The sequence below is a fragment of the Trachemys scripta genome, chromosome 4 (genome assembly GCF_013100865.1).
Source record: "Trachemys scripta elegans isolate TJP31775 chromosome 4, CAS_Tse_1.0, whole genome shotgun sequence".
Classification (NCBI taxonomy): Eukaryota; Metazoa; Chordata; order Testudines; family Emydidae; genus Trachemys; species Trachemys scripta.
In genome coordinates, this window is record NC_048301.1 from 98407768 (window position 1) to 98422394 (window position 14627).

At 38.4% G+C, this 14627-nt stretch overlaps 1 protein-coding gene across 1 annotated transcript in view; it reads left to right on the top strand.

Moving 5' to 3' along the window:
• The first annotated feature begins 699 nt into the window (after positions 1–699).
• The window catches only part of TRIM66 (tripartite motif containing 66), a 71686-nt gene continuing 57758 nt past the window's right edge, over positions 700–14627 (top strand). Inside the window, exon 1 of the mRNA XM_034770089.1 lies at positions 700–891. Coding sequence (XP_034625980.1) covers positions 726–891 — 166 coding nt within the window. The 5' untranslated portion in view covers positions 700–725. The remainder of the gene's footprint in view (positions 892–14627) is intronic.

Below are 14627 nucleotides of genomic sequence, written 5' to 3' on the forward strand. Positions count from 1 at the left end.
GGAAATCCCAGGCTAAAGTTAGGGAAAACATTATTTTACTTGTAAAGGGAGAAAATTTGATTCGTAATCTTTGAGAGGCAGTAAGCGTGGAACCCCAAGATTACACTTGTGCAGTGTATAAGGTGCACATTATTAAATCTTTAGAAGCAAAAATGTTCATAATTACAAGTATCTTTGCCTTTCTGTATGCAGTTTTCTATCATGCATTGTTCAAATGGGAATGGGATTTTAACCATTTATGCCTAATTCCCATTTACTTCTGTTGCTGATTGTAAAATGTTGGGAAGAAAATGTAGAAAAAGTTGGAACATTTTCCATCCGCTTTGAGAACTGCAAGCAGAAAGAGTACAGCGTGTGAGAATTTAGACAGTTAGCATTACTATAAATAGATCCACAGTACAGTATGCCTCAGATTTTATCAAAAGTAGCAAGCACTATGTACTGATAATGGAATTTTGGTTTGTTTGCCTAAAACCACTTTTTCCAATGCGCTAATCTGCAAAGAAAACGTTATTTTCAGTAATGTGGGTATGCAATTTTCACCTGCAAGGAACTTCCCCTTTCTTCAAAGGGGCTAAATAAATGTTGCTTTTGAGAATGTGCCCTTCTGCAGTTGGCTTGTAGTTTTCACTTGGGTGACCGAGCGCTTCATTAAGTAGAAAGTGGTTGTAATGAGTCATTTTGTGACTTTTAGTGTCCTTGATGTCAAACTTTGGACTAGGAAAATGGAGAGCCTAGATCTGTTGAGGAATTGTTTGGTGTGCAAATGGGAACTAAAGAGAAGAGACCCCAGACTGCTGCCTTGTCTTCACTCCTTTTGTAAGGACTGTCTTCCAGATTTGATTCAAGGATACAATTACACTCCAACTGAGCATGAAGTTATGTATGAAGGTAACATTTCATGTACTATTTTGTACTTCTTAGGCACTTTATAATGCAAATTGTAATAGGCAGATTGAGAAGCACTTTTTTACTCAATTATTCTTTAAAATATGTTGTAAAGGAATTACTAGGGGACTGAAAATTAGAAATGAGAAAGCGGTGGGTGGGGTATTTTCTCCCTAAATGAACTTTTATTGGGAAAAACAAAATCTATTAGAGACAAATTAAATAATTTGGAAAAATGTTTAAACTCACATAATCAGTTTGTTTTTAAATAATTGTTTTAAACAAGTGTTAACATCCTGGATGTTTGTTTTACAAAAAATATTGTAAGGTAGCTGCTAGGCTATAACTTCTTTACACAATTCTTTGAATACAATGGCACTTTCTAAGGTAAATTTTTTTTCCATAGAAAAATTTTGAATAGATTTTGATATCTGAATCTGGTCCTTCACTTCTATTGAAGGTCATTATAACTGGAATTGCAGTGTATATATTTTGGTGCACTTCTGCACTTCCATTTTACATCACTGCATCTCAGGTTCATCATAAGCAGATTCCACTATATACTGTAATTATCATATTGACTCCATCAGTTTTGAACTAAACTAAGTAAGCTTAGTGCACTTTAGTTGCAAAGACAAGGATTATGTGAATCTGGCTCTGTTGAGCATGACATTGTGGTTAGAGTTTGTTAAAAATAAATGCACAAATGTTTCTGAATTGTAGAACGAGACGCATGGAATCAGAAACAGATATGGTAATACGCCAAACTAGAACCTAGCTTGTTGAAGTCAGTCACTTTTTTACTGAGAAAACATTAACACTGATTGTAAGAAAAAAAAATCATATTAATTTGTAACAGTTGCAAAGCAGTTATGTTAGAAACCTGTAGGCAGACGTGGTCCCTGCTGTGAAGAGCTGACAATCTGAATTGGATAGATAACACAAACCCAAATGATTGAGATGTGAGAGTGGCTGGAAACAGCACTAGGAAGCAGATCATTGTTGAAAGGCTAAGTGGAAGAAATATTGGAGGAGGCAAGGGGACTCACTTAGCACAGCGGAAGAAGGAGGCTATTCGTGTGCAGGGAACTGAGTAAAAAAGGTACAAGACTAGAGTAAGAGAATGAGGCACAGGTAGCTTCAAACAAATTCTAAAAGGGGAACCATTAATTGTCCTCTGGTATTTCTACATACCACAGTTCTATCTAAGCCCTCTGGTGGCTTTTTATGATCAATTCCAGGAGAACTAGGTTCTCTTTGCAACTCAGCCTCTGATTTACTAGTGCCTAATTGGATGTAGCCTAGTTTGAAAATGTTGGCCTCAACCTCTCTGTGTATCAGTTTCCCCAAATATGGAATGGAGATGATGACGATTCTTGCCATTGTAAAGGCCTTTGTCATCCTTGGATACATTGGATTTAGCTATGATGATGATTAATTATATTTTTAAAATATTATACATTTTTTCATGGTTGCCTGTGGAGTGGATCAGGAATTATTTACCCGCAGCACTAGTGGACCTGAACATTCTAATCTAGCATCCATGAAACACAGTTTTGCCAAAAGCTGCAATGCGCTGCTTCCCACCTTGGCTTGTTACCCATAATTGCTCCTGATCTATAAGAGCCACATAGGAGAAATAGCAGAGAAAAGAACCAATCAACAGTGATAACCCAATAAACTTAAGGAAGACACCAGGTGCAAACCTCTAATTAATATCTGAGCAACATGAGCAGCAAAGAAAACACATCTGTGTCTCACTTAAATCAGTGGCTGAAAACGCTGGTAAAGGCTTGTCTATACTACAAAATGTTTGTTATTGTGCTTGAACACATTTGTAGAGAATTAAGTTAGCTATGTGATGCTGACCATGACTGTATTATCAGCATAGACCCAGATAAATCATTGAATCAGTTAGGTGACATGACGCTGAACATGATTTGTTCTAGTATGCCTTGAGTACAAAATTGTCATCAGCACCAAGTCAGCTAACTCAGTTCTTCACAAGTCTTTTCAGACTCGGTAACACTTTATCAACAAGCCCTAAATGCAATCAAATGCAAAGTGAAGGGGAAAATCTAGTACATTTCCAAATGAAAGCAATCTAAGATAAACAAAGCCCTTAGCTATAGAAATGTATTTTAATCCCTGTCTTTCAGTACAATAGTACAAATTATGAGATAGCAGGATTAAGCCATCTCTTCCCATTTCAGTTGTCTTTGTGATGCCTCTAGGATTGCTGCAAAGGTGGATTTGAAGTGCACTGGGTGAATTACTTAATGGCTGTTGAGGTTGTGAAGAAAGTACATGTTAAGCTGCATCTCAATGTTCTTGCTCAGGAAGAGGTGTTAGGTGTTATCTGAGGTAACTTGAACTCTCTGGGGAAACTGGGAATACCTTAGACTTGATTTGTGAGAGCTGGTGGTTTAAAAACATTGGAACTTAAGTCAGTGATTCTCATCTGAGGACAGCTCTGACAAGAGGACGTAAAAGTAAATGATCTTCGCGGGTTTGGTGACTGAACATTTTATTGGTAATAGGAGGCCTTGGAAATCAGTGGGAGTTAGTGGTTTGACTCTCATTTACATTTTCTGCAATTCAGTGTATGTTTTCCAATCTTTTTACATGTTAAACAGTATGGGCCACATTCATCCCTTGTGTAGCTGCATAGGATGAATGTGTTTAGTGTTTGGGAAAGTGTTACATTCAAAGGACAGCTTTGGGTGGGAACAGGTGGTATTCCCACAATAAATAAAGCAGGCTTTGACTACAAAGTAAGCTCTACGTACATGAGAAGCCACCCATAGTAGATTGTACAGATGTTTAAAATTTGCTCAGGCATGCTGTCTGGTCTCCTTGTGCTTGGCTGCCCCTCACTGGAATCCGAATGCATCCATGGTCTCTGCTGGGCGGTTCCTTGTGTTTAGCTTCCCTTCCTTGAAAAAGCTCCCTTGTGGCATCAGTATATTGTGCAGTTCTTCATCATATAATCTTCTCTCTCCTGTCTTACATGCTTTGCTGAGAAATGAAATCATTAACATTTTTAATTTAAAATTTTTTATCATTAGGTATCTGACTTAGCACCCTTTGAGATGAGTTATGATATCAGGTTCTGCAACATAGGTAGATGTCTGTGTGTCAGTTACACTGAGGTCATGTTTTCAAGGCTAACTTAGCAACCATAACAGCTAGAGACTTTTTTCTTAATGAAAGCTTAGATTCTGAACCATAAGAAGGCAGCATGAAAAAGGTGCTGACACACCATGCCAGCATGTACTGATTTAAGCCCTGGTTACATTTCTGTTTTGTGAGTTTAGGCAAGCTGTTTATTTCCATTTGTAAAATGAGAATAATGATACTTACCCACCTCTGTCAAATGCTTTGAAATGAATGGATGAAAAGCCTTCTAGAAGTTGAAAATTTCAATAATAATTTTTATTATTATTAAATCTTTGTTTGAATTGATCCTGTGAAATGACTTTTATTTTCTGTGAAACCATGTAAATAAATTGTACATGGTACTATTGGGTTTCCATGACTTGTATAATAATATTCATGGCAAAATCATTACAGAGCAAGCCTACAAATTGTACTCCTGTGGGCATTCTGTGCCAAAAAATAAAAAATTCTGCGCACAATATTTTAAAATTCTGCAAAAGTCTGCAAATTTTATTTATCTCAATAACACTACATAATCACTTCAGTTTCAATTATTTTGGTAATTTATTTCAAAATACCTGTCAGCAAGTATGTCTGTAACAATACAGACACACACAATTTTCCCCCCAGGAGTAGAGAGTTAAAGAAACCCCTATGACAACCCATTTCCTGTTTCTCTGTCCCCTTCTTCCCCCTTCTGAGCCCAGCCGAGGGGCCAGACACCCACAACTTCTCCCCCACCCCCCCAGAGCCCAGCTGCAGGGCGTCCCCCAGCCAATACACTGAACCCCTTTCCCCCGAGCCCAGCTGCGGGCTCCCTCTAGCCCAGATGCCCTTCCCACCTCCCCCCAGAGCCCAGCCACAGGGCCTCCCTTTGCCCAGATACTCATACCCCTCCTCCCCTCCAGAGCCCAGATGTGGCTGCCCCCAGCCCAGACACTCGTCCCTCTCCCCTCGCCAAGCCCAGGGATCCAGAGGGAGAAACAACCTGATGCTTGGAACCAGGCTTACATGGAGTTTCCTGCATCCCGCCCTCTCCTTCCCTCAGGGTATGCTGGCAACTGCAGCTGTCAGGAACCCTTTAGCTCTCTCCTCCTCCACCCAGCAGTGTCTTCTATGTGCGAGCTTGGCTCTGCTGGGTCCAGTGGCCCCTTGTGGCAGCCAGCAGCACTGCAGCCCGTTTCTGTGAGGGAAAGGACATTCTGCACGCACAATGTTAATTTCTTCAAAATTCTGCATTGTGCAGTGGCACAGAATTCCCCCAGGAGTAAAATTGAAATGAATAAGTCAGAACTACCCACTGATGGACACTCTTTTTCCTCTGTAAGAGAGGACCCAATATCCAGACTCAATGATGACAAGAAAATACAAATTAAAGGTCAAATATTGAAGAACTGCAAACTGAACTCAACTAAAGCAGACCTTTAGATGGAGGCAACATAACTGTTGTTGAAAATATACAATTGTCTTTAGCTGGAAGAGCAGATATTATATAGCAGCCCTACTATATAATCCCTACTTTTGAAATCTTATAGATAATTGGTCAAAGGCATCAAAAATTTGCCTAACTGATGATCACATTAGCATTCATGTATTCTGAGCTATCTTTAGTGAGAGAAGTGTATTGTTCTTTACGAAACAAGTAAATCACTCTGTCTCCTTTTATTCTGCACTCACTTTCAATATGAAAGTGTGGCTTGTGGAGACTACAGGTCCCAGCATGCAATATTCCATGTTGATTTAAGCATTCTTTTGGATTGTATTAAAATGTGGGTGTCTGTACAGATCTTTAAGAAGCATTTGGGCTATTAACTTCAATTTGGCCTATGTTATAGCAGCCAGATTACGAGAGCAACAAATAATCATGTTTTGATGCAATATCACATGGTGCAAGTGATGCAATATATTACATCTGTTAATTCTGAAAGAGAATACTCATTTGTTTTAATTAGATATTCACAAAGAGGTTTTGAGCAAGCACAAAATATGAATTGTTTCAAAAAGGGGAGGGAAGAAAACCTCATCATGAAGCATGGAAAAGCACCTCTGCTGTTCACAGGCTTCTAATTTGGTCCATTTAAATAAATTTTGGGGAATTTGGCTCATCTCATTCTGTGGTTCAGCTGCCAGACCCAAAAGGCAAGCAAAGCAATTGGGTTTTGTTAGATAAATATGAACCTGTAAAATAGGGGGAGTTTTCTTTAAAACTGTTTCCTATAGCCTATAATTGGGTCTCTAAGGAAACCATGAACCATGCCAGCAGCTCTGAGCATTAGCTAATGATCTCTGAGAATAATTATCCTGGTATTTGTTGGGGGAAAGAGGGTAAGGCAAGAAGCACAATGTCTGGACAGCAGGTAGAAATGTGATGTGTATGATATGCCTGCTACCTGTTTCTTTATGATGATCAGCAATTTTTAGAACAATCATAAATTAATTGCCTGTACCGATTTATTAAGCAGACACTTGAGCTGAGCTTTTCTTGCCTTAAAGCCTGATTTTAAGGTTGGAGCTGGAGGGCCTTGAAACAAAACTGTAAGTTGAGACCTGTGATACTCAGTTTAGAAGTGGTGGGTCTATAGTTTAAAATCAGCCAAGGTCTCTATGCTTGGTGAAGAGATATAGACGTCACCAGTTATCCATGCCTCTGTTATCTACAGATTGGATTACTGCAATTTACTGTATTTGGGGCAAAATTTGAAGGGCACTCAGACACATCAGCCCTTTATTCATGGGTATTTCTCTCAGGGAGCATATGGCACTTGGGGTCAAGAGACTACACTGGCCTCCAGTTAATCTCTGGGTCCAATTCAGGGTGTCAGTTTTGATTCATAAAATTCATTATGTTGTAGGTCCTGTATACCTTGGAGACCTCTCTCTCCTTATATCTTATCCTACTGAGATTGAGATCCACTGCGTAACTTGATTTGTATATCTGAGGTTCCCTCTCTATGTGACGTGTCAGAGTCCATGTTTGTTGACTTCCAGGGCATACTCCAAGGCCGATGTGTTACCTATGGCGAGTGGTGTGTATGTTTGAATGGGTTTTAGAATTTGGTATTGTTTGTCTGAATTCTGATTTTAAAACTCCATATGTGGGATTTAGATATCCAGTTTAGGTGTTTGTGTTTGAATATTGGGCCCACTGACTCTTACTTTGCTGTGTTCATTAATGTGAATGTTTTGTGCACCTGCAATTTGGTTACCATTGCTGAGATGCGTGACATAGCTGACTTGAATTTGCAGGATCTGTGATCCATGAAAAAGGAGCAAACATCAGTTTGGCAAAGTGAGAACACCACTAAGTCTAAAGAGAGGTGTTTTATAACTCCAGTGTGTGCACACATTGTGCCTTCTTAATGGTAGCTTCCACAGTGCTTTTCTTCATGCTTCGTAGAACATCATGAAGGAATGATGGAGCAGTTTCAAGGCTGCAGCAGTGGTGTTATTCCTTCATGTACATCATCTGAAGAAGACTTTTCTGGGAATGACTTCAAACACAGTGGCCCTCACTGGTCTTGTGGTGCCTGGTAGTAGGTCAGATATATTGAGAAATAGCTATGAGTGCATGTACCTGGAATTTCAGTGTTGGCTTATTAGGTGGCCTATCCACAACTCATGAAGAAATTGGATTCAAGTCCAATCTTAGGATCCTTGTTGGCCTCCCTGAAGTTATTATCCTCTGTGATGACATAATCCACTGCATATCAATGAATTGTGATGTCATAAGTAGAAGATTAATTATTTCAACTGATTAGTAAACAGGAGGCGCTAATTTACTCCTAGGAACTTTTGCATAAAATTATGATCTTTTCCCTATCTCCTTGCCAAAGTAAATTACATATAAACAATATGGGGGTCTCAGCATCCCTTTACCCATGAAAGAGATTCAGCTTCTGTTTCTAGAAGTTTTGGTAGAAATCGTGGGCTCGATTCAGATATAGTGATTGCACTAGAGTTGAATTTGGCTCCTGATCTCTTGATATGCAGAGTCTGTTGTTTGAATCCTATAATTCCGTGTTGGATTACTATTTAGATACAGCGATTGCATCATTCTTCATACGTATAAACAGTGAGTCTCTAGGGCAATGCTTTCCTTCACCAACGATGCCGTAATAATGATACATTTAAATGAGCTGTCTGTAAAGTACAAGTTCCTGAAACAAATGAACCTTGTTGTTTATAGGTAATGTTGAGAGATGAAGTGTAGAAAGATTTGTAGGGAACAGTCTGCAGAGGGTACCCTGAGAGTGAATGGCTTTGTGATATTCATTTAGCTGAAGCAGAGAGACTCCTATTTCTTTCCTTCTGAGCACGTATTAAAAGTTACTCTGAGCTTTGAAAGACAATCCAACAAGAAAGAGAGTGGATGCTGTTATTGTCTTATTATGTGATCTGTATTTCAATACTTCTGGAAAAATACAGCCAAGAAAACTTTAAAAAGGCCTAAAAGCATCTCAGGAGAGAGCAAAAAAGAAACTGGGAGGAAAATAAGGTGGATCTTGGGTGTGTGCCTTCTAATAACCTATCTCTTATCCTGACCCTGCTACTTTGAGAATGTTTCTTGAGTGAAGAAGGGAAAGCAGTTCCAGATGCTAAGCAGAAAGGTCTAGTCACTTTCTTTCATCATCAAATGATACTGTACAGAAAAGGCTGTTGCTAGGGGGTACTATGTATGCACTTCTGCTTAATAACCACCCATTTCCTGAGCTAAGTGACTGATTTGTGTACCTTTTGAGGTGACTGTTTATCCAGAGGACAGGTAAGCAAACATGAGTTTCCTTGTTTTGTTATTTATTTAAGAAAACAGTGTTTTAGCAGCAATCTACATTTTAAGTATAAGCTTTGCAGCGAGATTTAGCATAAGCACTTTATATTAATACTCTTGGAGCAGCTGTTACTTGTCTCACTGTTTGTAAAAGTACATACAGGCTATTTGTCCAGCTTGCTTAATTTAATTATGATTAGTTTGGATAACCATTCTATAGTCTATTTTTAATGTCAAGAATATTGTTAGGCTTTTGTAGAATGCATCTGAGGAGTGTGTTGAGCATTTCTACAGTGTACTTTATATATATATATATATATATATATATATAATCACAAGTGAAGTCCCATTATCTGAACTGAACTCATTCAGCAAGATGCAAATGTTTATCATGAAGGGAAAAAAATCTTAATCATGAATTTCAAGAATAGTCCATGATCTATTAGGGAGATATTTAGCCCATTAGCAATGCATAATGGCAGCTACCTAAGTAGAAGAATGTCCCCCATACAGTATTGCCATGTATTTAGAATTTTCCAAGTAATTTCTTTTAGTTGTTATTCCTTTCTTGGTATTCTTCACACTGAGGACTTGAGAATTAGAAGCATCTCAGAAGTGTATCTAATAGGAGCTTCAGGATTGGAGGTCACGGTTACTTAACTCTCATTTAGCCAGATGTTTCAGATATAGTCCAAGACATTTAGATGGTCAGAGTTCTCCCACATTTGAATGCATGTCAGTAATAAAGATCCTAATATCAGGTTTGGTATCTGGGGCCATGTTCTGTGCTGACTCACATTCTGTGCAACTGCACTGACTTCAGTGTCATGGATGGGGTATAAAATCTGGGTACTATAGTGCCTAGTGCTTCAATTTTAGATATCCAGTGTTTTAAATTAGAATAAACTTTCTCTGCATCAAACAATCTGATTGTTCCAAATTTACTAATGACTGCATTTCTCAAAATAAATGAGGCTCCTGGACAGTCACGAGGACCGTGTTATTTTTAAGAGTGGAAAGAGGCTGAAATATTTCTTTAAAACATTAATTCTGACTCCTATAAAAGAGTAAATATTATTTATATTTTGCATTTCCCTGGTCTCTGGCAGATAAGTACAAATTAAAATTCATGTTAACCTGCCTGAGGCCACAAGCACCCCATTAAGTGTAAGTGAATAGATATAATTTCTATTATAAAATATTTGTGCTAACTGCATAATACTGGAATGTAGCAAAAATGCAGGATTGCAGTATTAACCCATTTTACAATATGTGACAGAGCTGCATAAAATGGCCCTTGACATGGAAATACTTTAAGCACTGCTTTTGCCAGCCAGCCAATAAAAATTCCAGTGTGTCATGTATAGTTCAGGGTATGTACCACCATGACATCCAAGTGGAATAATGACTTTGGGGGCAGCTGTCATTAAACTCCGTGCATTTTCCCATTTCCAGAAACTGCTCTGCTGACTGACTTTCTTCTGAGTCACTGTGAGAAGCATTCTGTAGCCCTAAGCCGGTGTCTTGCCAACTGTTTAAGGCATGAATACAGTCTAAAACAGTGGCTCTCAACCTATTTACCATTGTGGCCAAATATGCAGCTCTCTGTGTTATATGGGCCGCATCCACACAATATATATACTACCTATATGGCCCTGAGGATGTCACATGGGCTGCACCTGTTTGCTGCTTTGGCTGAGGGTTGAGAACCACTGGTCTGGAATTTACAGTTTTTACACTGATTGGACTGCAATATTATATGTGTAAGGAACTGGTTCAAAGTCTCCAAGGGCCAGATCCAATTCATAGAAAGATTCCCATTGACTAGGATAGTATCAGAGTAGGACCCATGTGTCTTTTAAAAAATTACCTGCAAAGTACACTTTTGTTCCAAATTTATTAATCAGTGTTTATTTGCTTCTTCATTCATGTTGTTCCTAAAAAAAAAAAAAAAAATGTGGCAGATGACATATAAAGACCTCACATGACATCTTGAAAGCTAGCTCTGAGTCTAGGAACCGGCCATACTGCAATTCACAGGTTTCCCTGCCTACACCAATGATAATGGCCTGTGAGGGCTGTGGTAATGGCATTGTACCAATAGCATAGATTGTGTTAGGTATGCTTGTACACCTGTTATATTTGCACATTTCTCTAGAGAGCAGAGTTGTTAATGGTTTACGTAAAAGGTGCACAGAGAAATGTTATTTCTGATAAGCAGGGAAAGATTTCACTGTCACAGATAGGACAATATCAGTTTGACATATTGCCTGGGTACTAAGGCAATTAGCTACAATTGTCATAGATAAATAGATAGAACATGAAATAAGATAATGTAACTAATAGCCAAAATAGCAAAACAAGGACAGTGTTATGGAACTAGGATGTTGTGAAATGTTATGTTTTAAATATGTGTGGAAACAGTTATATTTTGTCTTTTAAATTACAATCTTTCTTTAAAGTAGGTATTTAATTTTCAGACAAAACCCGGCCCCAGGCCATGTGAAGAGAATAACTGTGCTTGTAATAGTTCTGTGGAAAGAATGATTAGTAACTGACTTTTGGGTCCATTCTTCCCATGATATAAATGGGAGATTTTCATACAGATGTTCCCACAAACATCAAAAGATGGTACCCTTTATTTCTGATAGCCATTAGTCCTCCTTTAACATTGTATACGGAGAATGTCCTCTGTGTAAAAATATTGATCTGTGATGACATGTCGTATGTAAACAGGAATAGTAAATGATTAATGGGTGTAGATGTTTACAGAGTAATGTGCAGCACTCATGTTTGCTACAGCATGTTTGTTGTGGCAAATAAAAGTTCACGTAGAATACATACTCTCACAAACATTCTATATATAATGTTGCCACCACAGAATTCCCCCAGGCATGAAACCCTCCAATGCCCATTTCTTCTGGTTTATGGCTGCTGTCTGGCTTCCATCAGGCTTCAAGCCCCCAATGACACATCACAGTGGTGCCAGCTGCATGCAAACCCCTCGCTACTGGGATGGTTTGTAACCAGCACAACCTGTGTACACAGGCCTGTATCCCACACCTCTCCATCTATAACTGGAATAGGCCTTATGTAATCACACAGGTAGTGGGAAGGTCTTCCTCCTATTCCATGCAAAGACCCAGGACAAAGGCACAGTCTTGCCCTCAATGTGAGCTAAGAAAATAGTACACTATACACGTTTTAAATGTTTTACTTTTATTTCAAGAGCAGAGCCTGTAAAGGAGTCATATAATTTTTATATAGCGAGAACAATTCTTGGCAAGTTCGGTTCTTCTGACAAGAATGCATGAAATTTTAAGTTTTTAAAAAGTTTTATAAATGAAAATGAACTTAATCACAGATCTCACTGAATGATCCACCAATGCACATTTACACACATTGATATTGGAATTTGATTTATCTGCGCAATCTCTGCCAAATTACTTAAACTGCAAAATGCTGTTACGAAAATAACACAAACCCAATCCTGGGAATTTCGTATGCTCAGCACCTTGTAATATCAGGCCTGTGATTAGGCATGTTCATCTGACAAAATTTTGCAGGATTGGGATCCCAAGGACAATTAACACTAAGCAACTGGAAAACATTCAAACCTTAGAGAATCGCTGACACAAATCTAGTTATTCAAGAGTAATGGACAACTTAATATTACATTATTCTACAAGACATTTTCTTTCTAGAATAATATTTTTAGTTAAGAAAGACAGCATGTATAATAACGTCATTCTGGTTTGATGTCATAACTGATCACCAGTCTAAAAACATTACTAAAAACAAAAACTTAAATAAATTTACCTCATTTAGCCCTGGAAAACATTGCCCTCAGTTATTATAAAGTGATTGCTTGAGAAGAGATAGGAGGTGATGATGCCTAGTGCCAAAATTCTATGCTCACTTGAAAGTTAAGGACTAAGATTAAAAAAGATTTATTGGGTTAATGCACCACCCTCATCTCTGAGGAATTAGGTTCAAGTCCATTATAATTCACACATGTATATGATTTTGGTGGTTTCATCGTAGTCAAAAGTGGATTTTTGCCCTTTGAAAAAAAACCAACACCATACAGTGCGTCAAGAATGTGAGTCTCCTATTCCAAGAGGCCCATGAGTGAACTGGCTAGGGTTATTATTGATGTGGTGCATTTTCAGAGCTTGGGATAGCTACTTGAATGGCAACGTTGGTTCCCAACATTTGTAATTACTAAAATTCCCATTAGTATACTAGTCAGGAGAGGAACTGAATGATCATTCCTTAGACACTGAGACTTATTAAGAGATCACTGATAGCAGAGTAGAGCAATTTCTTTCTCTCTTCCTGTATTTGTTGTGTTAAGTGCTCTGTCATAGTGAAAAGACCTCTCAGAAACTTGAAACCTGCTTTTGTTTCTGCGGGCAGCTTATTTCCTCCTTTGGCTTGACCTTGATTAGTGGTTGCTATGTAAAACTATTGCAAGGCAGTGTATATTATACCTGTTTGTATATTATGCGTGTTTCTATCTTGAGCAATCAAGATGCGTGTTTCTAACTTGTGCACACAGTCATTCTGAAACTACTTTTATTATTTTCCATAGTGCAGTAGCTGCATATGGTGCTTTACGCTAGGTAAGATGTGTTGAACAGATAACAGAGTCTCTGGCCTGAAGAGCTCACAGTCAAAATGGACAAGTGGATAAAATAGATTGTGTTTCGTAGTGACATCATGCTTAGGGGGATGAAGGCATGAACAATGAAGGTGGGCCTTACATGAGCTGCCTAGTCCTCTTACATCACTATACTTCCCCCTCTCTCAGTAAAACTCCCATTGACATCAGAAGTGTAGAATTGGGTCTTTACTATGTTAATAACCACTCTAAATTGCAGTGTAAGAGAAAGCAGCCTGATGTCACCAATGCATCCTATACCTGTGTAGTATGTTTTGCTTTGGAGCACCAAGGCCTAGATTTTCAAAAGTCACTGGTCATTTTGCATACCTAATTTTTTGGGTGATCAACCTGAGATCAAGGCCTAATTTTCAAGTGAGGAGTGTACTCTCTGTTCAGAGTGCTATCTGTATGCTATCTAAAATGTTAGTGTGTCAGGAGAAGGAAGGTGATGGATAAAGTGACCAAATTAGGAATATTTATCAAACTGTTTGTAAAGTAGCTAATATTAGTGGCATCAACAAAAATCCAGTGAAGTCAGTGGAAAGACTCCCATTGATTTCACTGAGCTTTGGATCAAGCCCTTGTTCATTACCGGAAACAAGTTTTCCCCTGAGATTTAAAGACTCTTTTTGAGCATCTCAATAGCAAATAAATACCAAACGGAAGTGAAGTGAGATCTTAATGTACTATCTAATCTGTGCTTCTATAATGTGACATTACACTCCATATTCTTTATGGAAATATACTTATGATATGGATACGACATAACTGAGATATACTTTATGCAAGGTGGTTCATGTAAGATACCATTGGAAAGGTTATGATTTACTGAATGTGATTATCCAATTTTTATGTATGTATCATTTCTGTATATAAAGTTAGGAATATGTAACAATTACAACTGGGTGTGTACTGGGAAGACACCCACCAGCCCATCAGATTTGATGAGCCATCAGGAGGAAACAACAAGATTGTGAAGATACTAATCTCTCTCCCTCCTGGGAGGCATCCTGGGATGTAATTGTGACACTACTAGGTGAGGTGGTCCTGTCACCTGATACTAAATATTACCTGGGACTTCTGGTAACTTTCCACTAAAAGGGGAGGACGGTCAAGTTTGGGAAAGAAAGGATTCCCGCCTTATGT